General features: G+C 40.5%; 1 protein-coding gene across 4 annotated transcripts in view; it reads right to left on the minus strand.

Moving 5' to 3' along the window:
- The window catches only part of PPARG (peroxisome proliferator activated receptor gamma), a 58,547-nt gene that overhangs the window by 4,727 nt on the left and 26,097 nt on the right, over positions 1 to 27,723 (minus strand). For all 4 annotated transcript variants that reach the window (XM_034066021.1, XM_034066019.1, XM_034066020.1 and 1 more), the window contains 5 exons: positions 19,180 to 19,407; positions 17,299 to 17,468; positions 15,736 to 15,874; positions 6,951 to 7,150; positions 3,069 to 3,519 (listed from right to left, as the gene is read on the minus strand). In XM_034066021.1, the coding sequence (XP_033921912.1) occupies positions 3,069 to 3,519; positions 6,951 to 7,150; positions 15,736 to 15,874; positions 17,299 to 17,468; positions 19,180 to 19,399 (1,180 nt within the window). In that variant the 5' untranslated portion in view covers positions 19,400 to 19,407. The remainder of the gene's footprint in view (positions 1 to 3,068; positions 3,520 to 6,950; positions 7,151 to 15,735; positions 15,875 to 17,298; positions 17,469 to 19,179; positions 19,408 to 27,723) is intronic.

Here is a 27,723-nt window from a genome sequence, read left to right on the forward strand (position 1 = left end):
CCTATAATCATAGAATCATAGAATAGTTAGGGTTGGAAAGGACCTTAAGATCATCCAGTTCCAACCCCCCTGCCATGGGCAGGGACACCTCACACTAAACCATATCACCCAAGGCTTCATCCAACCTGGCCTTGAACACTGCCAGGGATGGAGCATTCACAACCTCCCTGGGCAACCCATTCCAGTACCTCACCACCCTAACAGTAAAGAATTTCTTCCTTATATCCAATCTAAACCTCTGCTATTTAAGTTTCAACCCGTTACCCCTTGTCCTATCACTACAGTCCCTAATGAAGAGTCCCTCACCAGCATCCCTGTAGGCCCCCTTCCGCTCACAAACACAATCTCTGTCTCATCAGCATTAAATTCATAATACTAGAATTTGCTGGCCATTTACACTGTTGTTTTAAAGCACAGTGAACCAACATTGAGAATAACTCTTCTGCTTTGTAATGATGTGTTCAGAGTGACATTTGGAATCACTGAGACGGCGAGGCTGCACTGAGCAGCTCAGGAACAGTCAAATGACACTGGAAGCAGGGATACTTTCATTCTGTTGATGTGACAGTTAATTTGTCAGCTTTTTGTTGGCAGAGAAGTATTTTGCCTTTTCACATATAAGGCAAAACAACTGGTTCGCTGTCAAAAGGCTGAACTGTTTTATAGGATTTGTGACAAATTCCAAACACACTTCACAATGAAAAGCTTTCTACATGTGATGTTCCAGCTGGAATCATCTTTCACTTTTCCTTCTCTCTGCTCTTCAGAGCTGCATAAGAGAGTGTGCTGTGGAGCTGCAGAATGAACATCATTTCACAAGGCAATGACAGATTCACTTCGAATCAGAGCTTTTGGTGAGGATCTTTCCGTGTGTCACAAACTGCTTTGCTTTTTAAGATCTTTCTGCACAGGATCTCTTGAAGTGACTTAAGAATGAGAGTATTCCTGCAGCCACTAAAGGCCTTGAGGTAATATCATATGGCTTTGAAAACCAATTTGCAATGAAATCATCCTGGCTCAATATCCCTATAGTTCTTGCAGAAACAAGGGCATCTGAGCTCCCTGAGGAATCGGATTTCAGCTCCATACCACACAGAATGCATACAGGTCAATATACATCATACTTGACTGTAAATTCCATGATAAAAGCCATTCTTTAATTGCCTGCAAAGCTTAATTGTTTTCAGAAGAAAAACTTAGTTTTTTGCAAATAACTATCATGGTTTTTTTTTGGTTTGGGGGGAGGGGGAATAAAAATAGTTCTGAATAAAGACAGTGAGTGAGAGATTTTTGCTATCAAGAAATGAAGGGATTTTCCAAGAAAGGGTTGGTTGATTTTTATATGGGTTTATATTTTTATCTGGCTTTGCTTCAGGGTTATTTCAAAACTATTAAAATTGAGTAGTTCTTTATGGACATCTGTTTGCAAATTATTCTTTAAAAAGAGACTTGCTGATAAATCTGCTTTGACAGAGTATTTTTTCCTGTAGGTCACTGTCCTCCTGAGATCTAACATGTGAGATCGGTTCCATGATACCTGTACCCTTTAATGCCAACCAGGCACCACCAAAGACCCAGCTTTGCAGACTGTGAGGTCCCTTTTCCCACTTAGACGCGGATTTTGAGAGGTCTGTTCCTCCTCTGTTAGATTTCATTATATTAGCAAATGCAAAATATCAGCATGTTTTGGGGAATGCCCTAATAGGTTTGGATAATTTCTCCTCCCCTATCAAAGCCAACCAAAAATACACCAATAGCATATTTTCCCTGCCTGAATTAGTTCAGAGTCCTCAGGGATCATTGTGTTCAAAGGTTTGCACAAGGGAATGGCTTCTGGGAAGTGCACTTGTTTGAAGTGGATTTTAGTTAGTCTAATAAACCAGCTTGTGATACTGCAGTTTTACTGAATGAAACACAGTGCCAGGAGTAATTGTGTGTGATTTTACATGAAGGTATAGGTAACAATGCACGTTCAGCATGGTTGGTTTCGGAACAATAGCAAGTGGTGGTTGTGTTTGATTGCTTAATCATCACGTAGTAACAACATACCCTGCGTTACTCTGTGGAGGATCTGAATTCAGAGCATTCAGCACATTCCTCCCATTGATAGCTGCAGAATCATTCTAAGCCTAAACACACACAAATCAGTGAGGTAAAATGTTCTTTATGTGACATCACTAACTTGATAGTATTGGCTGAAGTAAGAGACCTTCAGTACGACGTGAACTGTGTGTCTTATACCTCCGATTCTCAATGGAAAGGTTTCATAATTGAACTAAAACTGGTTGGCAGTCAGTAATTCCCAAAAGATAATACCTACATCACCTTGAATCAGATAGAACACAATTACTGTCTTCAAACAAGCTGCAAATTCAGTGTCTTGTTTAATGAAATGTTAGGATGCATGTAGTCTGATACCTGGGCCTGAAGTTCATGTTTGCTAAAGCATGATGTATAAAGATTAATGCAAACAGAGCATCTTAGGAAATATGACCAGAGCAGACACATGATGCCTCCTTTTCTCAGCCATTAAGAGAGCACGGTTTTCTAGAGGAATGCATTCTTCCCCTCTTTTAAAGGCAAACCAAACCTTGCACAAATGAAAAAACCAACCATCAAAAACCCCATAACAATCCTGGAAGCCAAATTCCACATCTATTTTGAAATAGTTATGGAGTCAAAGCTATTTGTGTACAATTAGCAAGCCACACAAGCTAATTGCAGGTTAAAACTCTCATGCAGAACTTTTTAACTTTTTGAAGCTCTTGCCAGTGAAATTCCACCCTTCCTGTTTTCAGGGAGGCAGTCCTCATTTTGTTTCCTAACTGAATGCACTGCTGACTCAGCAGGCATTTCTAGCTCCATCATTAATAGCAGGTAATTTACATTCTCAAGTTCTACCTGAAACTGAAAAAAGGGCAAACAACATCATGAAAGCTAAAAATGTATCAAAGCCTATATGTAAATACAGTCCCATCCTGCAGCACTGAGCATTTTCCCATTTACACAGGAGTGAAAGGTGTCAATTCTGTTATATAAAATACCATATCAAACAGGACAGCACTTACCTCCACTTAGTATAATGACAGCTATAAATATTGCCAGGTCACTGTCATCTAATTCCAGTGCATTGAACTTCACAGCAAACTCAAACTTGGGTTCCATAAAGTCACAAAAAGGTTTTCTCAGGCTCTTCAGAAACTCCCGTGTCATGAATCCTTGTCCGTCAGATACAAGAACTCCATCTTTATTCATCAGAGAAGCCAGGAGCGTATATATGATCTCATGGACCCCGTATTTCAGGAGAGTTACTTGATCATTCAGGTCAAGATTCACAAAACCTGGAATGTTCTTGGCAAACTCCGTGATCTCCTGCACTGCCTCCACTGAGCGGAACTGGCATCGCTGGAAGATGCGAATTGCTACCTCTTTGTTCTCCTCCTGCAGTGGGGACGCATGTTTGCACTTGATCTGATCTTCTCCCATCATTAAGGAGTTCATGTCATAAATAACAAATGGCTGCAAATAAAAAGATAAGACAATTTACTTTCAAATGTCCTTTCTATGAGCATTTGCCTCCTGAGATACTGAAGCAGCACACAGAGGTGTCCTGCAGCCAAAACCACTGGAAAGTCTGTGAGGAATATAGCAAGAGTAGCTGACCCCAAAAGGTTAAACCTTCATAAACCTATTAAAACAAATATCCTCACAGTGTTAAAATGATTTACAGAAAGGCCAAATAGTTCTTAGGGCCTTCTCCACATTCTAAACCCAGGGCTTTGGCTGGTACTTCCTCACTAGTTGTGGGAGGGAAGTAAAGGACACGATTTCAAAATAGCTGCTTTCTTTACCCTTTCTTTTAATTGGTTTTCTTGTTTGTGTGTTTGTTTGACAGAAGTTCTGTAACATCTGAGTTTGAATTTGGAGTTTGGAACAACATTAAAATATTTACCTGAATTTTAATGTACTCTATAAGCCAGAATCTACTCAGAGAACAGGGACATGTTTGCACTTCAGATTATATACCTTCTTTTCTATAGAGAGACAGAGTATATTCACTTTTTGATTACTTTACTGTGAGGGTGGTGAAGTACTGGAATGGGTTGCCCAGGGAGGTTGTGAATGCTCCATCCCTGGCAGTGTTGAAGGCCAGGTTGGATGAAGCCTTGGGTGATATGGTTTAGTGTGAGGTGTCCCTGCCCATGGCAGGGGGGTTGGAACTGGGTGATCTTAAGGTCCTTTCCAACCCTAACTATTCTATGATTCTATGATTCCTATACTGTCATGTTCTTCGCAAGTTCTATCCATCTAGAAAATGCTGCAACTAATACCAACTTTATGGTATTGGTTATCTGATAAATTTAACCTTTTGCTGTTAACTCCTTTAACAAGAACAAAGTTGGGATATATTTAAACTCAAACAAGTTGGCACTGGGAAAGAAAACAACCAATGCGATACAAACTACAGGAGCACAATTCAGAATAGAGGAATGAGTCTGACTGTGAAATAAACACAACTGCCATAAACTAATTTTGAAAGCAGGCCAGGAAAAGTAGTGCCAGGACAGCTTTTGTTAGGATCTGGAAACAATCTGTTGCCGAGTGTGCAGAAGAAGCTCCTGGTTTTAAAGGAATGGGTAAGTGGGGAATTCTTGAATTTATCTGAAGAATCTTTTCCTTGGAGGATAAATGACTAAATAGCTCATTGCTGCACTGAGAACTCTCATTGATGTGAATAGCTTTGTTAACGTAGCTGATTAATTAATGTAAATACAATGAGTTATTCAACAAATGGATTAGAGAAATGCATTTTTTAATTTAAGATCCCTTGTGGTTTCATATCTAATTCATTCTAATGCCTTATTCACATGGGTGCTCTCTCTCCTGCTTTTGTAGTCACTATATACTGAAGAACAGATTCCAAATGAGCCCAAGCCTTCCTAACTGTAGTCAGCAGTCCTCTCCCACAGCATCACCTCCTGGAAACTCCTACGGTTCTGTTCCTATTGGATTAAAGTGTTCCTATTGGTTTTAAAGTCTATTCAGTGCTAAATTATTATGGGATTCTTAGAACTGAAATTAGGTACTTCCTTTAGAACCTGGGGGTGCCTTTTTTCAGCTGAGGTTACTGCTCCCATAGTTCTGCCAATGGAGACTGTGGAAGTGTTCACTCATCTGCTTCAGGCTAAATCAAACAGAAAGCTCTGACTGCTTTCCCTGGGCAGGAAGGAGGGCTGGAAGCTGGCAGTGCTTCCCTAACCAGGAGAGCTGATTGGAAAACAGAGCTCTGGCTGTGAACTGAACCAATAGCATCTGCACAGGAGGATTTCAGCTTCAAAACAGGTTGGTTGGATCAATATTCCACTGCTTACAGGACCAAGGAAAGTAGTGCTGTGACTTTCCCAGTAATGATAGGCAAACACAGCTCCAGCCCCTGGGATCCAGTTAAACAGAGGGTGAGGTGTGACACTGTTTTCCTACTTGCACTAGGATTTCAGTGTGAAACTGAACAAATAAACATACAGCACTGAGAAAAGCCAGGAGGAGGAGGTGTTTTTCAAGATGCAATGCTATTTTGGCAGCAGAGAAAGCATTTTATACAGATCTGTATATATGTGTATGCACACATATGTAAAATAGTGGAATAAAAAGACAAGAGGAAGCTTTTAAAATGCATGTTTCAGTACTAGTAGGTCGTTACTTTGTTTTCTTTCTAGAAACTTTAATGTTGGGGCACCAAGTACAACAAAGGCATTAATTCTGTGCATGAATATGTGCTTTAGAAAGAATGTTTCCCAGTGCAGGTACCTAGTTATTAGGATCACACTTAAATCCCCTAAACTCCTGTGTTAATTCTTTTCCCTGTTTCTGATATAGAGAGGGAACTGAGAAAAGAGTTGGAAAAAGCAGTGCCACTCAAGTGGACCTACCACAGCAGCTTTCTTCAGAGTAAAGAAACTATGCTGGTTAAAACTTCATATACTCCATGATGAAAGGCTACACAAACTGTAAGTGTCCACCACATCTGGATTTTGATGTGAGGAATGCATCCAAATTGGAGACAATATTTGATTTATTATTTTAGCCACCTTTAAAGCCTAAAACACCTCCAAATTCTTGCCTGTCTTTGAAATTATTAAAGAAAATAAACCCCAGGGTCTGCTGTAAAACTGACAATTAAAGATAAACCAAAGCATTATAAAACTTGGAAAACTGGTTTTCTTTTGAAGTATTAAAATAGTGACAAAAATAAAAACCTCCCATAATTATCAGTTAATCTTCTCACTGCTAGAAAAGATTGTCACACATTGCCGGTGAAGTTTCCAAACATATATATCCCTATTCCTTACTTTTCAAAGATTTTCCTGTATGTTCTCCTCAAATTGAAACTGCACCAGCACAGGATGCTGATCTGATACAAGATAACCCCCTTAAATGCAGGAAGTCATCAAAGCTTCATAAGAATAAGCATCATATTTAAGGCTAGTAATGCTGTTGGCACTGGGAATCATTTGACACTTAGGAAAAGAGTATTCCTTTGGGAACAGGTAGTACTGATAATAAGCTATGATAATATGCTGTGATACAGATGTTTGAATAGTATAGCTGCCAATTCCTGACAGCAAGATAGCCACCTTAACAGATGATGTGGCAGATAACCTTTGGTGGAAGAGAAGGAAAACGGGAAGAGAGGCTCAGAGAATACAAAAAGGTTAAGGTGACCTTCACATTCTTGTACTGGTTTCAAGTAGTTTATTAGGTGAACTCGGAGTTTTTTCAAATAATGTTTACTTATCCTATCTAAAAACATTTCCTGTGTTTCAGACACAGCTTGAAATAGGGAACTGCCAACAGCAAGGGGGGGTTTTGAAGATGTGCTGTCTATGTAGTAAATAATTTACTCAAAAGAAAGGCAGAAAAAAACCCAAAACAAAACAGAGGGAACTAACTGATTTGTCTGTCGTCTTTCCTGTCAAGATCGCCCTCGCCTTGGCTTTGGTCAGAGGGAAGGACTTTATGTATGAATCATACAAATGCTTGGCAAGTGCTCGTAGATCAGCAGATTCAGGGTTTAACTGGTCGATGTCGCTGGAAATCTCTGCCAAGAGCTTCTCCTTCTCCGCTTGTGGCATTCGCCCAAACCTGATGGCTGAAGAAGATGACAAGCGATTACTACAGCTATAGTTGCACCTGAAAAAGCATATTTGCATTGCTTTTTAGGTCACCTTTTGTTATGAGTTCTTGAAGTCTTTATTAAAACAGTACTTAGGCAAGCAAGAAAAAGATGAGTTTCCCCAGTAATATAGGCAAAACAGCGGAAGTGCTTTACAGAAATACAAACAAACACATCCCAAAGAGGAAATCGTCTGTATGCCCAAACAGTAAGATTACAATATCTTGCTTGGAAATGCAAACCTGAGAGAGTTGCTGAAAACCACTGGTTCTACCTCCAATCTAAATAAAACAGGAAGAATCTTTAAGATATAAAAATCATGTTGGCTGAGGGTAGGAACCACTTTTCAGCCTTGTATTATTTTGGGCAAATCACTGTATGGATCTCAGGTTCTTCATTTGTTTAGAAACAAAATACTCCCATGCCTTGCAGGAACAAATTCCTAAGTAGTTTAACACAACTTAGCGTGGTAAGTGCTATGAAATGTTACTGAATGAATTAAAGAATTAGAAAGAAGTTGTAGAGGGAATACAAAAGCCAGAAAAATGCTGAGTTCTTCATGTAACTCTATGTGCATGCAGTATTGAGAGAACAGGAAATGGTTCTGCCTACTCATATGGTCTCACAACTGCTCAATACTGACCAAGGCAGGCTGTAAATCTCCCACTGTGACCCATATGCCTCCTCTCCAAGACACTCTTCATTCATATGGGGACTGACTTGGAAAATATTTCACATGAGCTGTCAAGATCAAGCCTGATTTATTGCATGATAGTTCAGGAAACAGAATTTGGTTTATTTTACAGAAACAAAACAAAAAAGCATCCAAACAAACAACAGGAGGAAGAGATAAAGGTTTGCATGTTGGCCTTAGAGAGAGAAATATTCTAAATAGTTTTGCAGTGATTAGTGTCTTCCTTGGATAAAGCAAAAGTGCTGTTAAGATCATACATAGGGATGATCATACAGGGGATATTTAGTTTGGAAACAACCAGGCACTTTCCTTTCAGGTGTTTGCTTGCAGTGTGCTGATGGACAAAAATGACACTCATATTCAAGACTAGCTGTGCTAAAACACGAAACCCAAACCCTGTTTGTCAGATATTATACTGATTGATCAGTTCTCTTATTTCATGCCTCTAGAAACAAGGTGGGCTGTTTTTACAACTGCATTACCGTTCTCTGTCAGCACACTCGGTCTCTGAGTGCTGCGTGCTGTATATTTCATATCTGCTTGAGTATTCTTTGAGTGTTCAGATGTCAGAATAAAAAGCTTCCTGAGAGGAAGCCAAGTTCAATGGGTAGAAATTGATATATTCTTTTTACAGACATTTCCAAGAGCTAAATATTTAAAGAGAAGTTATTAGCTTCAGATAAGTTTCTATGAGGTACTAGAATGGCTCAGGCTGACCCCACTCTGAAAAGAAGCAGTGTGAATGAGTGAGTGTATGATGACATTAGTGATGCACAAAACACTGATCCCAAACAAAAGGAGAGTTCATATTTATACTGAGTGTAACTGAAATAAAAGAATGAAAAGAGAGAATCACCGAACCAACTAGGTTGGAAAAGACCTTTAGATCACCAAGCCCAACCATTACCCCAGAACTACCAACATTCAGCTAGCTACAAGAGAATTAATTCATCTCCATCTGCTGCCATGAGCACGGTGGCTCAACACTCTTTTGGTACTTTCATTTTGCAGTTAAAATGGATTCTCTCTGTGTTAACAATTCTTATTTGTAGTTATCACAAATCCTTTCAGTTTGTTTTTAAAAGCCATGCTCTGGAGGTTGGCAACATTGAACCTTGCTGTGATCTCTGCATTTAGACATTCCTGAAGATGTAAAATGAACAAAGTCTGAGTGTTCTATGAATTAAATAGAACAAAAACTCACCGAGAATATTTTATAGCATTTACAGATCTTTTTTCTGATATTTAAGGACTGAGTCAATAAAAAGAATCAAACTGGCATCACCATAATAAAGCCAAAATACAGTATTACATAAATACAGTAAGAAGTTGCTACACATAGAAATAAAATGTGGAGTCAGGAAGGTGTTAAAATAACAATATTGCTAATAAAGGTGTTAAAGGTGAATTAGAAGTCCATGTCAAACAGTGTGGCCCAACATTTTATAACTTCACATCTTCATTAAAAGCTCTTATGATCTTCACTAAACCTGGTTTCAGATTTAACGTTTATTTCATATTACATTTGTGGAATTTTATCATCAATGTCTCCACTTTTCAAATGTGCCTTTTGCAATAGCTTCATCAATGTAAAAAAATCCTGTTCTACTTTGATGATGAGAAAGTTGGGGCTGTTCAGCCTGGAGAAGAGAAGGCTGCGTGGAGACCTCATAGCAGCCTTCCAGTATCTGAAGGGGGGCCTACAGGGATGCTGGTGAGGGACTCTTCATTAGGGACTGTAGTGATAGGACAAGGGGTAACGGGTTGAAACTTAAACAGCAGAGGTTTAGATTGGATATAAGGAAGAAATTCTTTACTGTTAGGGTGCTGAGGCACTGGAATGGGTTGCCCAGGGAGGTTGTGAATGCTCCATCCCTGGCAGTGTTCAAGACCAGGTTGGATGAAGCCTTTGGTGATATGGTTTAGTGTGAGGTGTCCCTGCCCATGGCACGGGGATTGGAACTGGATGGTCCTTTCCAACCCTAACTATTCTATGATTCTATGATTCTATGATTCTGATTGGCATCTTGACAACACAGTCAACTCTTCAACATCTGGTTTTGAGGAAGAATTGGCAAACTGGAGACCTAAGTGAAGCCTTTGCAAGACTTCTCACACTGTAACTTTTAATCTGGAAAGAAAGCAAGGCAAATATTAGCCTCATGTAAAGGACTGTTCATAGGAAAGGGAAATCAGAGTTGCCCATGTCTAAAACATTGATCACTTCCAGAAACACATGAAGTGCAATTTATTATGACCTGAATCTTAACACACAGTAAGAAGTCCCGAGGAACTCTGAGGATCTGTAAGTCCTTGAAGAGATTTCACAATCGGATCAGGAACGAGGTGCTTTGGGACAGAGAAACGTTTTGTTATGATAAATCCTACTTGTAAATTATTTTGGTATTGTAGGTGGAATGCATTCATAAAAATATTCTGTATAATGTTATAACATCCATTTTCAACAGCCTGATGTCAACCCTACACGCTCAGTCTGTAAGCACACCAGAAGTATTACGGAAAGAGATGTTGACTGGACACCAGGGCGAGACATGATTCTGGAGAGCTGGGATTTGTGGAAGCAAATTTATAACCTGGAATCTCTCTGGCACAAGACCCCCTGTCATCAAGGTTATTTTTACAAATGGGATTAAAAAATATAGCACAGTATATTCAGTATATTGCTTCCCCTTCCATATGAATGTTTTAATATTAATTTAGCTCTAAAATAATGCATGCATTTCCCCAAAGCATTAAAAATTATAGGAATTTATTTGTTTTTTTCTCTACATCTGCCCCTAGTCAAATATCTAGTGAAACATTCATAGTGATGTACCACAGTGCATATACCAGCTGCGACACTGCTTATGAAATAGAACTGTTGCATGGAGAGATTTGATGGAGAAGATAAAGGATTCTCAAAGCACAGATTGTTCTGTCAGTAGAGAGTAACTCAGCTGTGTAATTGTATTCTTTCAAGGAACAGAAACTGGACTGATGGCAAACACCTTGCTAGAAATTCCCATCGGGGGGACAGGCTGGTGCCTGTTTTCTCAAGTAGATTTGCCAGGATTGAGTGGGATAATTTGGTTTAAAACTCATGGCAGTTTTCCCCTAGCTGTATCTATCTACCATTGCATTGATATCAAATGTTGCACAGCATCAAATAAGCTTAGTTCTGAGTATAAAAAAACAGCATAGTATGTACACGATGTTTTCTAACTATGCTCCTATACCCCGGTTCCTGCATTCCTTCATCTCCTGTGCAAGAGCCTCTTGGGAAGTAAATTACAGTATTTGTGCTAGAAATTTGGTATTGCTAGAGGACATATTGTTGCCTATTCAAAGTTTTCAATAGCTCTAGTGTAGAATTTACAGTAGATGGCAACTTGCTCTGTCTTGATTTTTTTCTAATGGAACATAATATGGAGTACAGGTGTTTCGGAATCCTGTTTCTGGTGTGCTGATCTATCCTGACTGAAGGATACCATATTGCCTTTGCATGGATTACAAGGCCTAGTGCTTCTAACATTTAAAGAGTGTACTGGAGTTCATCATACTGTTAGTAGTTCATTTACTGTGAAGAATCCTAGAGTAAATGCCCTCTTAGCATTCAGTTTCAGTTTGTCTGTGATGGTGACACTTATTTTCCTGCAAAGGGTTTTGAGAACTGTATGAAAAATGCTATAACCCCAAAATACTATTTATTCCTTTGCTGTTTCTTTCAGAACTCTGCCTTGTTGGAATCAGATTGAATATTCTGTTTATGTGTCTTTAAGAATTTGTATAATTCTTATATATACAGTCACCCCGTGTGAACATCAGTGTGAAATCAGAGCGTTGCCTTCACTGTGCCAAATTCTATGACTGCAAACACCCATATTTATAATCTATTTTGGACTCAGAGCCCAAAGTTGCAGAGGAAGATGGTATCAAATGAAAAAGAAACAAAAAGAAACCACAAGGAAACAACAGCACAACTGCCAAAGAGAACGCTGAATTCCATAGCAAGTGTGTTAAAGTGCTAAGATTACATTGAAAGAAAATCTACACATATACCATTATATAGTAAACTGGGTTCTAAGCACTAACTTCCATGCTGGAATGCTTGTGTGTTGCACTCAGAGTGCAGTCAGATACAGCAAACACCTCTCTGGTTCTGTACAGATGGTATGATTATTAGCATTCTCTATTTCCACATATGTTTGTTTCTTTCTAAATGGGTGATCCATGCTTAAACATCATCCTTATATCATGAACACCTGTGCCCTGGAAGGTTTCTGCTCTAAGTCAGGAATTCTGAGCATAGTTTCCTAAAAAAAAAGTGATCAAGACCCAAAAGTCTATGTTGTCAAACTATTACATTTATAATTAATGTTATTAGTGACTAGTTATGGATCAAACATTTTTATCCTATAATTTGATGGGCAAAAGGATAGTTTTAATTTGGTTTTAATGTTTAGAATGTGTTTTATAAACATGCTGTTAGTTGCAGCAGGTACTGTTCAATGTCTGTTAGCATTGTAGGCAAAATCTGGGGCAAAATTCAGTTTGTGGTACTGGCCTGATAGCTTCCTGTTGGAGAAGCCACTCTCATTTTCAGGGATTGAGATTAAAGTCAGGGAGAGGTCAGGCACCAGGAGGGTTACGGAAGGAATTTGGAAAGTGGGATTTTGGGTGAGAGGAGAGGTAGGACACATTGATTGTACTTAGAGAGGTCAGGGTGGAAAAAGGAGAGTTCACAGGCTGGGTAGGAATTCACAGCATTTCTAGTGGATGAGGGAGATTTCAAGGATAGGTGGAATCGTTTTCTGCTTCTCTCTCAATCTCCCTCCTGTCACCCTGGTCTCATCTTCCATTTCCTGGACCACTCATCCTCCTTGCTTCTCTATCTTCTCTCTCATCCATCTACTCTCACAGCAGGCCCAGCTTCCTTATCTCCAGGGAGCCTGGGAAGTGAATCAAAGCAGGATCTGTGGAGGGGGGAAAGAGCATGGACAAGCCAGCAAGCTGGTATAAGAGACCTGGAAGTGCGACTTGCTGCTCACAGTGCATGGGTGGAAGGGTTTCAGATGGTAACTGCTTTCACAGTAATAGCAGATCCTGAGAGTGTAGGCACATGCTGGAACATGAGATCTCACGCTTTCCTTTGCCAGTTATTTCCTTTACTTGTGTTTAGAGTATTCTCCAAATGTCAGTGCCATAAAGCCAACAGTGAACATAGTAAGATGCTACACTCTACCTTATACCCTTGGCCTTTCTGTGGAGGAACTAGAATATTTACCCTTACACCACATTTTACAGCTTGCAGAAGTCTCTGTACCTACTCACAGACTATTCTGTACAGCACTTGATCCCTCCGATTGACCAAATTACTTCTGAGCACAAATAAGTCCCCAAACAGACTATAAACACAGCTTCTTGCACTAGAAACAAAAGGTAAAGCCTGCATGCATGCCTGTCTGGATTCACTGGAGGCATGTGCCCAGACTGAGCAGTTCACTGCTCCCAGCACTGATGGTAAAGCCTTATTGCCGTGTGTGCTCTTCTTTACAGTAGTTGTTTTTGTATAAATAGCAGCTTTGAGGAGAAGAGAAAGAAATTAATGACTTTTCTAACAGACAAGCCCCAAGCTTCTGCTTAGTGGTAATTCAGCACAAAATGAGCAGCTAAGGGTTAAACACAGAGCAGCACTGTGGCTAGAGAAGGAAAGGAAAACAATATTCAAGGCATGAGAACTCTACTGTCTTCTTTAACCTTCAGCCAAGTGGTATGTGGCGTTTCTACGTGAAAAAATGTGGCTGTAGCTGCTAAGGTCTCCCTGCATTCCCTGCTTCTCCAAGTCCCTTTTCATGCTGCAATAGTGTATCTATGCACAGACAGGCATAGATTGTAACCCTCAGGCACAAATAATCCACATTCTGATGCCAAGCATTTGAAATTCAGCTAATTTCACTACCCAAATGGGTGAATAAGTGTAACATAAAATGTGTTTGTGTGCAATCGGCAGCACCCAGTGTTGTGTTTCTGGATGCTTCTTCATGCAGCACTGCGTCTTCAAAGGTGAAAGTCAGTTCTTTACTGTAAGTGTGATCGTTTATAAATGACAGAGGAATGAGGGTGTTTCATGCTATGTCATGAAACCAGAGCGAGTAGAAAAGGCAAATGGAGAAGCCAATATTTGACTACAAACACTCCTGACTCCCTGTTAGGTGAGCTCACGGTGACAGCAAACAGCAGTGTTCCTTTAAGCCCTGGGACACATGGCTTTGCCCCTTCCCAAACTCCCAGACCCACATCCCTGGTGCTGCAGCTCCTGCCTTGGCAGTGGCTAAGCAGAAGAACTGGGAGGGGAAGTGTTCATTTTAAAAGCATTTCTTGGGCCCTTTATGTTACACAGCCAGAGGGAACGGTCCCGTTCCCCTTCTTGGTAGGGCTGCACATGGTTCCCATTGACAGAACTGGGAGCTGTGTTGCTAGGTTGTAAATTTGGCATGCACCTTGAAAAACATCATAATAAACTCTCCTGAATTACTGTAAGAATACCCACAAGTAGCATTTCAAAATTAGATTTATGTTTAAGTGTTGCTGTTGCATCCCAGGAACCTGAAAGCCATATTTTCTATTAGCAAAACGTTTCCCATACGAGTTTACACTCAGTGCATGTATTAACTTTGCAAACCACAGTTAAGCTTTCCTCTTGGGGACAGTACACTCATTTTTTATATTGAAAATAATGAAAGGTCTAAAAACCCACAGAGGAGTTATTTTCCCAGTCATGCTTGCAATTTTTTACCCTTAGAATTACATAAGTCTCTGTTATGACATTTAATTCCCGTTTTTACTCCACTTTGCCAAAGCAAGGCAGCAAAGAATCTTCATTATGTGTTCCTGTGCAAACATTCATAACTATTTCCACATGAACTGATTTGTTAATTTTAAAGTTCAGAGGGACTTTCTTCTAAATTCTATGCAAGAGAGCAGTATCATGCTACACTTCATGCTATTTGCTTACCTACTGTAAAGAAGGAAATCACAGGACCATACCCAATGGCAAACACCTTTGCTATGTAAGATTGTGACATATTCAAAATGGAAATGCTGCTCACAGTTCACAGATGGGGGGGGTGTTCACCTCCGGGTGGGGGACTGGGCAGAGAGCATGTATTACACAGGAATGACAGCCAGACACACTATGCGATGGGAGGCTGACAGCTGAATGGGCATGCTCAGAAACACTACACTCCTACTTACCACACACTGGAATCTATGCCCAGATGTGGGTATCCTAGGAAGGAGGAGGAGGAGAGGGGTTTGTAAACCAGTACAGGGTCCGGCCCATTCATCTAAAGTATGTTGTGTCCTAGTATGAGGAAGTGTTAACTTAGCGATGCTGACAGTCCTCAGTAAGTGTCCTATGCATCAAATTCAAGTTGTTATTCTTAATGTTTCAGTAAAGTCTCTAGTCCATTTTTCATGTTTATATTGAGCTCCAGGATGCCAAACAGTCTTGTCAGAAAACAAGACAATTGAAAAATAGCAATGACACTAGGAATGTGATCAGGAAGAACAACCAGCAGTGTAACGGGCAAGAATAGTGCAGAGTAAAACCAGCTCATATGTTGTATGATACATTATATTTGAGAAGTGCAGATCTCTACCCATCTGATCTCTATATTGAAAGCAATCTCCAGTCTTACACGACCCTAAACTCAGAGGCAGTCTCTGCAGTGATATGAATTTCTAAACTGCCTCATGTAAAGATATAGAAGACTCCGGGGGTCACAGCAGCACACTCAGTGACCGTATTAATGTTTCATGTTATTTTTCAGTTGAAACATCATTAATGCATGCTGTGTGCACTTACCATTATGTGACATTCCAACAGCAAGGCACTTCTGGAACCTGCAGTATTGACATTTATTCCTGCTTTTTTTATGGATGCGGCAGTTCAGGTCACACCTGTCATAGATCAGCTTTAACCTGATGGTTCTTCGAAAAAAGCCCTGGAGTCAATACAGAAGCACGTAAGAGGACACCAGAAACTGCAGTGTCATCACCTCACCTCACCTCCCCTGTGAGGATAAACCCAAAGCACATTTCTGGACACACACTGAAGCTAACTTCGGTTTGGGCAGCTTTCCAAAGGAAGCAAGGCTCATGTGATCTGTGTCTGCTCCTCCGTGTGCTCCTCTTCTGATCTCATTAGCCATTTGCAACCTAGTTGGATAGAGGGGAACTGGGAAAGCTCATAGGAATCGGTGGGGTTTGAAGGACACAAGCTGGGAGCTCTATAGACATGCTGAGCATGAAGAACACTGTGTCAAAGGAAGCAAGCTCCATTTGTTCCACTGCTCGTGGGACAGCTTGTTATGAAGAGAAATTTTAGATTGACTACCAGGGGAGAAAACTGCAAACCAGAAATTCTGCCAACAGCAATTTGATCTCCAGTGAATGGGTCATATTATGGGGTATTGTCTCCTGACAGTTTAAAGATGCTTTCCCAGATCACTCAGAATCAATGAATAAATTTTACCCAAATTTACCTGCATTTGTCCCTTGTAACAATTAAGGTTTTCCTCACAATAAATAATATCAATAAATAATTCACTGTAATTTAATTAATCAACAACATACCTATTGCTTTATGTGTTCCTAGTTCAGAGCTATGTGTTTTATTTAAGCTCTGCATTGGGTCTTTCCTATTAGTTCATTTCCTCTAGATATTGAAAACAGAGAAGATGAGAATTTGATGTTAAACTCTGTAATGTTTTTCTTTGAACTAAATGAATTATTATTCATTTCTTTCTCTGGCATTTCTTCGCTCATTCTTGAGGAAGGTCAATTTTTACACCATTGATTTGTCCTTTTTGTGATACAAACACTAAATACCACTGACATTAAAAAAAGCTGGTGGAGTTCTAAAGCAAAAAACCACATTCTTCCATTCCATTAGACTTTTCCATAGTCATCTAGAAATGTGTGAATTGGGTGAGGCAACTCTAATCAATCGGAATAACAGAGAGTCTGAAATTTAAATTGCTCAGAGGATTGAGCTTTGGAGTTAGGTATGAGTCTGCTTTTGCTGCATGCTATGAATTCAGATTCTGAAATTGATCTCTAGGACAGCAAGAATTATCTAGAACTGCACAATTGCCAAAAGTAGAAGAAATGAACAAAAAATTATAATAGATCAGTAACATAATAAAAAGGCTAATTATATTTAAAACTCCTTCTCCTATGAGGTCCCTATCTGCAGTCTGGAGGACAAATGGTCCTTTCCAGCCCGAACTGTTCTGTGATTCTATGACTGTATTTCAAGAACTAAAGCTGTTTATAAAAGCACAGACCTCTGATTTTACCAAGGGATTATTCAGGTGGAAATAGTATCCAATCTTCCTTCAGAAGAGCCACTTTGGTGACAACTCACCTTGCAACCTTCGCAGGCATGCACACCATAATGAAACCCAGAGGCCTTGTCCCCGCACACACGGCATTCAATAGCCATAAGGGAGTTGGAAGCCTCCTCATGAGGCTTGTTGTACAGCTGAACCTTTTCTGAAAAATAGGGTGGGGAAGGAGGCTCCATTTTGATTGCACCTGTGTGTAAAGAAGAGAGAAACTCAAAGTACAATTAAATATATATAGGATGAAACAAGGAATAAGCCCAAGGAATCACAGTAAACATAGCCAGAGTCATAGCTCTGCTTCATAAGACAAAATGAGCAGGAAACAGAGGATGTAAAGGGATGTAAACTAGAAGACACTATCTCACTGGCACCTCATAGGCTGAAAAACCTGGAAGAGGCAGATTCTGATGTAGAAAGTGCATTACAGATCCAGTTTTCAGCTCTGGAGGGTGGAACGATTGGAAGAAAGGAATAGAAAAATGTACCTATGGAGACCCCATACTAGAAAGGCCTTCCAGTATCTAACCTGGTTGCATTACTTCAAGGTGTTCAGAGCTACTGCAGGGAGATGGGCTGGAGTTTCTAATCTTGTAAAAAAAATTATGTAAGTACCTCTGCATTGAATAATGGATGATTGGATATTTAAAGAAATTGAACTCTCCTGGGGAACACTTTGGATGCAGTTTAGAGACCCATCTTCTCTTCTGGATGCTTCTAACTGAGAGAGCAATTGAATATCAAACAAGCTCAAACAACCAAATATTATGTCCTTAAACCAGTTACTGGTCATAGAAGCCTCAGAAGTGATGTAAGTGCCACAGTATTACAAAAGCATGAATGTTTTTCTCTTCCAGACTGGCTGCATGATACAAACTAGAAACTTTTCTTTCATATCTAAACTAGGAAGAAAGAAGAAGAGGAAAACTTTTAAGTAAAGATGAAGAGATTTATCCTATCTCAGCTCTACCATACCCTACCTTGTTACTGGAGTGTTATGGACAGTTAGAACTAAACAAAAGGAAATTATTAGCTGGGGAAATGTCTTAATTTATTACGTATGCAACCGAGAGGTACACAGCACCCACTTCACTGTTCAGCCAGAAACACCACAGGATTCCTAGCAGGAATTCCCTTGAAGAATTCCTGGACAGATTGCTACATGCAAAAGTGATGTCAAATCCAAGTAGGCTAAGTGGATCTTTCAGAAAGTTCCAGGCACAGCAAGCTCACATCCCACTTTGGAGCAGGGATGTGCAGCAACAGCTCACTTACAGACTGTACACCTTAAAAGGAGAGCTTCCTGTCAGTTTTTTACTGTAACTGGCAACGAGCAGCACTGTTCCTAGTCCATAACGAATCCTAGCCTATGGAGCCCCAAGGCTATGCCTGCATTAGGGACACTGGTAAAAGTTACACCAAAGCTGTGACTCAGGTGTAGCCAATATCTCTACTCCATCACTTTCTTAGGCTGTTTGGCATTTCAAAGCTACACATATGAATTAGTAACATGTTGTGTAGGCTGGGGCATTTTTTAACATCCAGGATACTTATTCTGCACTGTGTGCATAGAGCTTCAAAGGACAGTTTACACATAAGGTACTTGAATGGGAAACTGGAAGTGTCAGAAAAAAACTGGTGGGGTCCATGCGTCTAATAAAAAACATTTAATGTCATTTTAGCTACCTTGTGATACCCTGCCCAACCTCCAACTGCTACTCTGGAAGGGTGAAGGGCTGCTGTATGCATTTTTTCTATCCTATCTGCCCTGCAAGCATGGTGACACAGGATACAGCAGTTAGTCACTGGAATACTTCTACAGCCTTTGGCTGATAGGACACTTTCCAGAGAATGGAGCAGATATGAGCATGAAGGAAATACAGTTTTTAAAATCAAAAGCATACCTTGGCAATCCTGGAGCTTGATATCATATTTATAATCAATGCTTGTCTGATCACTTCTTGCAAGAGGAATATCTTCATAGTGTGGTGAAGAAATGCTTGAAAAATCAACGGTGGTAAATGGCTTTATGTCGAAGGAATGTGTGTGATCTTCCATTGCAGACAGATCCACGGGGCTAATTCCAAAATTCATGGGCCAAAACGGCATTTCTGTGTCAACCATTGTAACCCCTGAAAACAGAAACACAGACAGTTTGAAAGAAACTAGTTATCTCTGTGACAAGTTCAGGTCCTGTTGTCTCACACCCAAAGGGTTGGGGTGCAAACTCTCAATCAGGTGCAGGTTTAGGCCCCATCTATCATTTGCCATGAGTTTGTCACCATACAAGGTACTAGGGCTTCTAGTAACATTGCATGGCTAACACTGAGCAGTTAACCCGGCTTTGAGGTGGCTCTTAGGGAGGCTCTGCCAGCTCATGTCATAAGAGTAAATGAGATGTTCTGACATCCCAGCCTCAGGCTAACCTTAGAATAGAACAACTGGAGAAGAGAAGGCTCAGGGGGGACCTTGTTGCTCTCAATAACCACCTGAAATGGACCCAGGAGGAGGCTGGTCTCTGCTCCCAAGGAACAGGGGATGGGACAAGAGGAAGCAGCCTCAAGCTGTGTCAGGCAGCTTTAGATGGAGCTGAGGAACAATTCCTTTCCCAAAGGGTGCTGAGGCCCAGGGCAGTGCTGGAGTAACCGTCCTTGGAAGTGTTCACAAACTGTGTAGACAAAGCCGTCAGTGCCATGGGTTAATGGTGGCCTTGGCAGTGCTTGGGAACAGTTGGAGTGGATGAGCTTAAAGGTCTTTTCCAACCTGGGTTATTCTATGGCTGTCTTCAGTATCCTGCTGGACTGAACTGATCTGATCTGTTTTTCAGAAGGCAGCATGGATAGTTAATGGGCTCACAGAACTGTGCTTAGGTGAATAACCCACAAAAACAGATGGGAAAAATAACCAACTCAATAACTGTGAATGGGCAGATGAAATACAGTTTTACTTGGCCCTTTTGTAGAATATGTATGTGCTTTAGTAAGCATGCAAGTCATGTGAAACAAAAACAAAGCCCCCCAAAACCCAAAGGCAGATATCACTGACTTTAACTGCATCTCTCAATGGTATGTATATGAATAGAATAAGAAGTCTTCCACAATTAGTTTTGCAGCTTTGCAAATTCCGATCAATCTCCCCAAGTGCCTGAAAACCTGAAGAATTTCTACACTTAGAAAAAATTAAAAAGTAGTTGGTGGTTTTTCCTCCAAATAACCAGAAAAGTTTAAAATCTTTCCTCATTCAAGTGTGTCAAAAGCTTTATTCCAGAGTCTTAAATCCAAGGCTCAAGGAAATTCCATTTCTGACTTCCCACATTCTAGATCTCTTTGTGCACATCTTGAAAGTAGTAAACAAATCAAAAGCTTCAATCTGCAAAAATGTTCAGCAAATCAAGTGAAATGAGACTGAGATTTAAGGAGTTTTTCTGAGTCCTCTTCTGACACTTAGATGACCCAAATCCTTGATTCAGATGTATTTCAACTATAAAGGCTGTAAGCAACAGCAAGTGTAAAACACTGGTTTATAACTAGGGCTTGTCTTTCAGTTTCCATCATTTATAAAAAGAACATTCTGATCTAAAAATAAAGTTGATGTGAAGGAACTTCATTGACTTGGTCCCTTTGGCTGTTTAATTTGGACTTCAGACTAAATCAGGTAAATAGCCTTTAACCTCTAGATAACACGAACATTGATTTGATCCACTTTGAATCAAAACTACTTTGTCACACTGCCACAACTGTTGTAAAATGAGTATCATGGATCAGACCTGCTCTCTAACACTGAGATCATCCTCTATTTTGACAGGCCTGCAGGTAAGTAAACCCATGACTGTCCTCCCCATCAACTGCACTGAAGTGCTAAGGTAGTAATGGCTAGAAAGGGTTACAGTTCTCTTGATCTTTCCTCAGGGAAGTCACCCTCATTCTTCCACCTTAAGGACTCACAGCACAGCCTTTTCATTCTACCTTGGCCACAACAAAGGTTGTAATATATCTTCCTTATTTTTACATTTCAGATTAGAAATTCTTACTGCAATAGGAACAAAAGGGATGCTACTCTATCCCATGCTGTGCAACACACCTGTTGCCTCTAGGAGAACAAAATGGGATCCTATAGCTCCATACTGCCACTCCTACTACTACGTGACTGATGAAGCAGAGTCCTGTAGAGCAAACAGTATTGGGGGCTCACTGTTGGCAAGGTCAGCCTGACACTCAGCAGCTGTTTGCCTTCCCAAAGGCATCAGCCATCGGATGAGATGTGCAGGCTCCTGTCATCCCTAATGAAAGCAAGATCTGCCTACAAGAAAAAATCAGAACTTCTAACTGCCACAAGGGAGAGTTACCCTGTGAGAGTACATTAGAGGTTGTCAGAGTACCTTGGAGTTACATAGTCTGTTCCAAACAGTCAATTGTTCTGGAAGCATGAAGTGCAAATCCCTGGCCATCAACACTGAGAACTGTCCTCATTAAACACATTTGCAAATAAAGCAGTAAAATAGAATAGACTCCTTCCTAAGAGGCCATTTTCGGAATTACCCAGACCTTTAAGACAATTAAATCAAATCAACAGACATCTGTATTTAAGCATCGGTTTGTAGTCCTGTAAGCATTGAGAGCTATGTCCACTGTGTATGTGGAGGGCTGCCTCAGGGGTGGATAAAGAATGCCTGAAGGCCTGGCCCCAGTTACAGCCCCAGTTCATCCTGTGCAGCCCACAGGACTCAATACACCCAGGTGCACCCATGAGGTTCCTGTGAGGCCAAGACACACGTGCAGGCAACCTCAAGAGGCAGGAGGACTCCTGCTGACACCTGCCCTTGCATGGACACCTCCCCTGCACTAGAGGAGCTGAGGAGGCTTCAGTATGGGCCTGAAGGCAAGTGCAAGCTGAAGTCACCCACTGAATGGCTGCCATTGAGCTCAATTGTTCTATTACACACAAAGCAGATGTTACAAATAGTGTTCCTGCATCATCCGTAAAACCTCTGTGAAGATATTCTCGCAGCCCTGAGGCATTATCACTTTGTATTCTCAATTTAAAAGGCTTTAATCTGCAAACCACTGTCAGCTAAACAGCAGGTTAAAGTTAGACTATTTTTCACTTTATAACACAGGGAACAACTGGGATGTTTTGGAGAAATTGGTTACACACAATGTGATTAATTCTGTGAAACTCCTGACCCATTAGAAGACAATGTATGCTTGACATTCGCTATGTACAGATAGACACACCACAGGTTGGAAAGACCCAGAGAAGTGTGTAAGCCCAGAGGTCTGGCTTGCAGGGCACAGGCTCTGAAAGCTGAGGGTACAGTAACTCCTTAGCATGTTCTGCTTTCACAGTCAGCACAGCTTGGTTGTTTCGGCAAAGCCTACCCATAACCAGAGGAGTTTCATGGGAAAAGTATTTCTAGCACAGAACTTTAGATTTTTACTACGTTTTAGGAGAAGCAAACAAAATACATAACAACCCTTTGCTTCAACACTCACTCAACCTGAGGAGCTGTTTCATGCATGCTGGTTTTTCACTACTGTTGTTTGTTTTCCCTGCGCATCTGTTCACACCACATACACATTCTGTGAGCTGGGGACAGAGGAAATACAAATGCCTCAAGTAAACCGAAGGGCAAACCAGAACATTTAGGTGCATCTATCAGCTGCCACAGGGCACAAAGTAATTCCATTTTATGCTACTCATATTTCCAATCTAAGGTAATAAAATCTGGACTCAGCAGCCATTTACAACCCTTCAAGGAAGAGCCTATAAACTCCATCCCTTCCAGAGATGAACGCCCCATGCACAACCAGTAATAGCAGTTCTTCTGATTTGCAGGCAACTAAAAAGGATTTGCTAAATTGTTCCATACCAAAAAATGTCTACTTTCAGGTTTGAAAAATCATTATGTTCACAGAATGTGCACATACACATAATTGTGTATATCTGAAGTCTCCCATTAAAGTATAAGGTTCTGACATGATAAAATGCCTTGAGTAGATAGGATTGACTCAACACAAAGAAGGTTTACCTGTACATGAGCTGCTTTCCTTACACTGGAAACAGTTACCTTTGGCTGTACTGTAAACCCCACTTGACAAGGCCTTAGCTCTGCTAAGTTTACATGAATTTCATTCTCACTCCCAGTCCAGCATCAACCTGGGAGGGCTCACAAACACAAAACTTTTAATCTAACCACAGGGAAACATTCTGCCTCTCAGACCTTGCAGAGCAGGCGAGTACCTCTCTTGGGAGGGCTACAGCATTCTCCAGCAGCAGCAGTACAAGACAAGACGGTGTTTAGAGCCATGCATGTCTACATGGATGGAAGTGGAGAACGTGTGGCTTCTACTTCGTCTTGGCTTCCCCACTACTGTGTAACATAAAGCAGATTCGGTGCTCTCCCAGCAGCAGGGATGATACTTCTACTACTTACTATGACACCTGTGCTGTAAAGGTTTATTGTCTTACTAGATTTCATGCAACAAAAAGACTAAAATGTTTGGCTTTCTCTCATTATGCACATATTTCTGATTTGTTTGGCTAAAGAAAAAGAACTGTATAAAGCAGTAGTGTGACCTGGCATACAGATACACCACTCACTGGCTGTTTTCCGAAGACACCAGTAAATCCAAAGTTGCTAAAGGAATCCTGAGGATGTCAGTGCAATATATTCTGTACTGTGAGTGTATCTGTGGTCAAACTAAGCACAAGACAGATGTTTTACATTTCTTTCTCCATTTCTGGACAACAAGATGCATATTACCGCATTTCTTTAGACAATAAAACAATGATCCCAGATAAATACTACCCATAATAATTTCTGTATGATGAGAGTTTGCTGTGTTGGATATAAAAATCAAGGTGTTTTATTGCAGTTGTAAAGTTCAAATTCTCACATGTAACTGCTAAGTCTTAGATGATACAGACCTTGTTCAATTTACTAAAACCTTCTAAAACCTTCTATTACACTAGAAACAAAATGGATTTTACTATTCAGACTAACCTAGATTGTGAATACTACAATGAAGTGCTGATTTTATTCCTGTGTTATTGAAGACTAACATGTGAAAACTGTGCCTGTGTTTAACAGTTTACAAATATTTCTATTTAGTGTATAACTCTACTTGATCTCTGCTGTGATTTTTGTCTTTTCCCCTCCCCATAAAATGTGAATGCCAACATTGCCCTCTGGAAAACCTAAAAGTTAAAATAAATAATGATAGTCTTCCCATGGCTTTTTGGGAAAACGAAACCAGCACCCAAACAGGCAGACACCAAAACACCTAACGCAGAACTCCAATCCACAGACTACTCCAAGATCCTTTCATAACACTCACACATGCTCATGTGAAATCCAGGTAATAAAAACATAACTAATATTGATTGAAAAATGTGCAAAAATCATTCTCAGCTAGCCAAAGGCAATGCAGATAGGCAGCAGAGATGTTATTCACATGAAGTCAGATGAATATGCTTTAGTATTTAAGTCACCAAAAAGAGCAGAAGTGGAAGAGAGAATCTGTTGAGATAATGTTACACAAGATATGAAACCAGTCTTTATATCTCCCTTGAATTGCACTTAACCTCAGGTAGCCAACTGCTAACTATTATCTACAAGGAAGCAAAGGAAGGCACATGAACTCATGAGACACGTCTCTATCGACTACCAACCACAGCAACAGCTTACACTTGATTAACATGGTCCTGACTGTGAGAAGCAGCATTTCATTCAGCTGCTTCATGCAGGAGCAAATTATTTCCAGTTCCTAAGAAAGTTATTTGGTGCATTTGTCACCTTAGGAAAACATGAAGTATAACATAAGAGATTATCATGGTATGAAAAACATCTTGGATCACAAGCTCCTTTCTACCGTAAACACTGCCTGTGCTCAGTTAACCTGAAGGGCCTGTTGCACTACATTCTAGACACGCTCTTTCCAGACAAAACTACCAAAATATGACCGTAGAGGTATTTAATGAAGCAACCAGAACATCCTAACCTCGGATGAGATGCTGAAAATCAGAGGGGAAAAAAACAGTCAAAGCCTCTCAGCTTTGAAACATTACTGAAATCAAAGCAATGGTATAACTACACTACCCTGACAGGTATAAATATGGACAAATGCATACATGGTGTAAACCTGTTTTTATTTTTTAAATTAAAACATATTTCATGGAATAGTCTGGAAATAGTTTGATCCACTGAATCACAAACTTTCATTTGTCTTTCAGGAGAGAATGCTGCAAAAGGACTATAAGAAGAGAAGGGACAGTCTCATGACAGAACTGTTGCATTCCCCTTCAATAACTCAGTTCTTCCATTGCCTCTGACACAGAAATTCAATGTGGCAATGGACAAGTAGCTCAAGCCAACATTTTCATGAGTGCTGCTTTCAGGTCCTCTATGTGAGGCATAGGGTCTGGTGATACAGAAAGTGTATCAGAAACATCAGTGATACAGATGGTGTTCAGAAAGCAATGATCTAGTGTCTCTGGAAGGTGGAGAGAATAATGGATTGTAGTAAGACTTGGAAAAACAGTATCACTTTGTCCTATTCGAGAAGGTTATTTCGAGAAGATTGGATCATTTTACTGCATTTACTTTTTTCCTGGAGTAAAAGAGATGCTGCTGACTTTTGTCTCAGTTCTCCACTTGTATAGAGAAAGAATATTACCTTTCCCCTCCCATTCTCTCTGTTACCATCAAAACAGCCATCTTCTTCAGCAGGGATGGTATTACTGTACAGTTTTGATATTCCTGATGATGTCTGAGTACAATGAAGCTTTAAGCTTAGCTTAAGCCTCTAGGAGATACCTGCTTCAATCACAAAAATGATGTATTGTTCATTCATAGCATCTGTTGTTATAATGGACTTTATCTGATAGACAACATTTGCATAAAATAATTTTATTTTGGATAAACCAAAGTATGTGCTTTTATTGCTGTCTTTCAATGACTCAAAGCACTTGGACACAGTCCTTTTAATACATTAAAACAACTACTGCATGGTCTCAGGTTCTTAAATCTAAGGCAGGACCTGGAATACTTGTGTTCTGTTGCTGCAGAGTCAGCAGAGGGAGCACAACATAACTAAAAATACCAAACCTTCTTTCCAAGAACTCTGCCGACAGGACCAGCGACGCTCGTCGACAAACAAACAAGCACCAAATGAAGTCCATAAAAAGAGCCATGTTGCCTGATCCTCCCCCCCCCCCCCCCCCCCCCCCCCCCCCCCCCCCCCCCCCGTTCAGTGTTTGATAAAATCAGTAAGCTTCAAATTGCAGCAAGAAAACCCAAGTAACAGCAACAAACTATAAAGACTTGTTTTAAAAACTCCAGTACAGAATCTTGTATGTTATGTTTGCATTACCAAGACACAAAGAGGATTTTTCCTTTTTATTCATCCACCTATTCTGAACACTAGCATAATTCAGGGTAGAAGTTGTTTCATTTCTGTGATGACGCATGCACTGAACAACAATGTCTTGGTAGGAGTTATCCAAAGCAGCCTTTCCAAGCAAATGACAAATTAGAAAGCACTTGGGCAACCTTCAGGGCACGAGGGCTAACTGGTTGTTGTTGTCATCCACCCCACTGCTCGACCACCCGCATCCACGAGCTCCTTCTGACAACTCAGTAGTGCCTTTCAGTTTTCTTTTCAAGTATGATTCTATTCAAAGTATGTGCAGGAATGCAAATGGAGCTCACTGCAGAGGAACTAAACGTCTATGGATTTGTTTCGAGAACTCTAAAGCCCCTTTCAGTTTACCTGTAAAACCAAAGAAAATCCCTGGTGGCCTCTAGTGAATGTTGAGCATTAAACAAGTGACTTAATGAAGAAGTAAGCTGATGGTGCTTTTGGTGCACTGCTTTTAACATCAGCCCTGACTCCAAGCACAAGCTCAAGACAATGGATAACATTTTCCTTTCCGTTCCACAGATCCAAACTTCAAGCCAAAACCAAACATGTCCCTTAGGAAAGATACCCGACAATACCGAAAAGATGCAACATGACCAATGTACTATTGAAGGAATAGGAATAAACAAGCCTGGTGGTTCTAGCCAAAATGAGTTTGTGAATCTTGAAGTAGAGGAGGAGAGATGTATCACCCCGTCACAGGGTGCAGCCACACCTCAAGGGTTAATCATGGAGTGGGAGGGGTATGAGCCCTGTACAGTCTACTGTACTAACCTGCATAACCAGCATGGGACCAAAATTCTGATAGCAAGAAGGAAAGCAATGAGCTGGGGCTGAGTGGAATGTTAAAAGTGTGACAGCAAACCCAATACTCCCAGGAACATCTTGAAGCACTGCCACCAGATGCAAGTGTCTGTCACATCTCCACAGCATGAACCGTGGAGGAGCACTGAAGATTCCATGGCTTAAGAACCAGGCTGAGAAAACCAAGCAGTGGCACTGTACATGGGCTGCAGAGAACAGCAACAC

The sequence above is a fragment of the Melopsittacus undulatus genome, chromosome 9, assembly GCF_012275295.1.
Source record: "Melopsittacus undulatus isolate bMelUnd1 chromosome 9, bMelUnd1.mat.Z, whole genome shotgun sequence".
Lineage (NCBI taxonomy): Eukaryota > Metazoa > Chordata > Aves > Psittaciformes > Psittaculidae > Melopsittacus > Melopsittacus undulatus.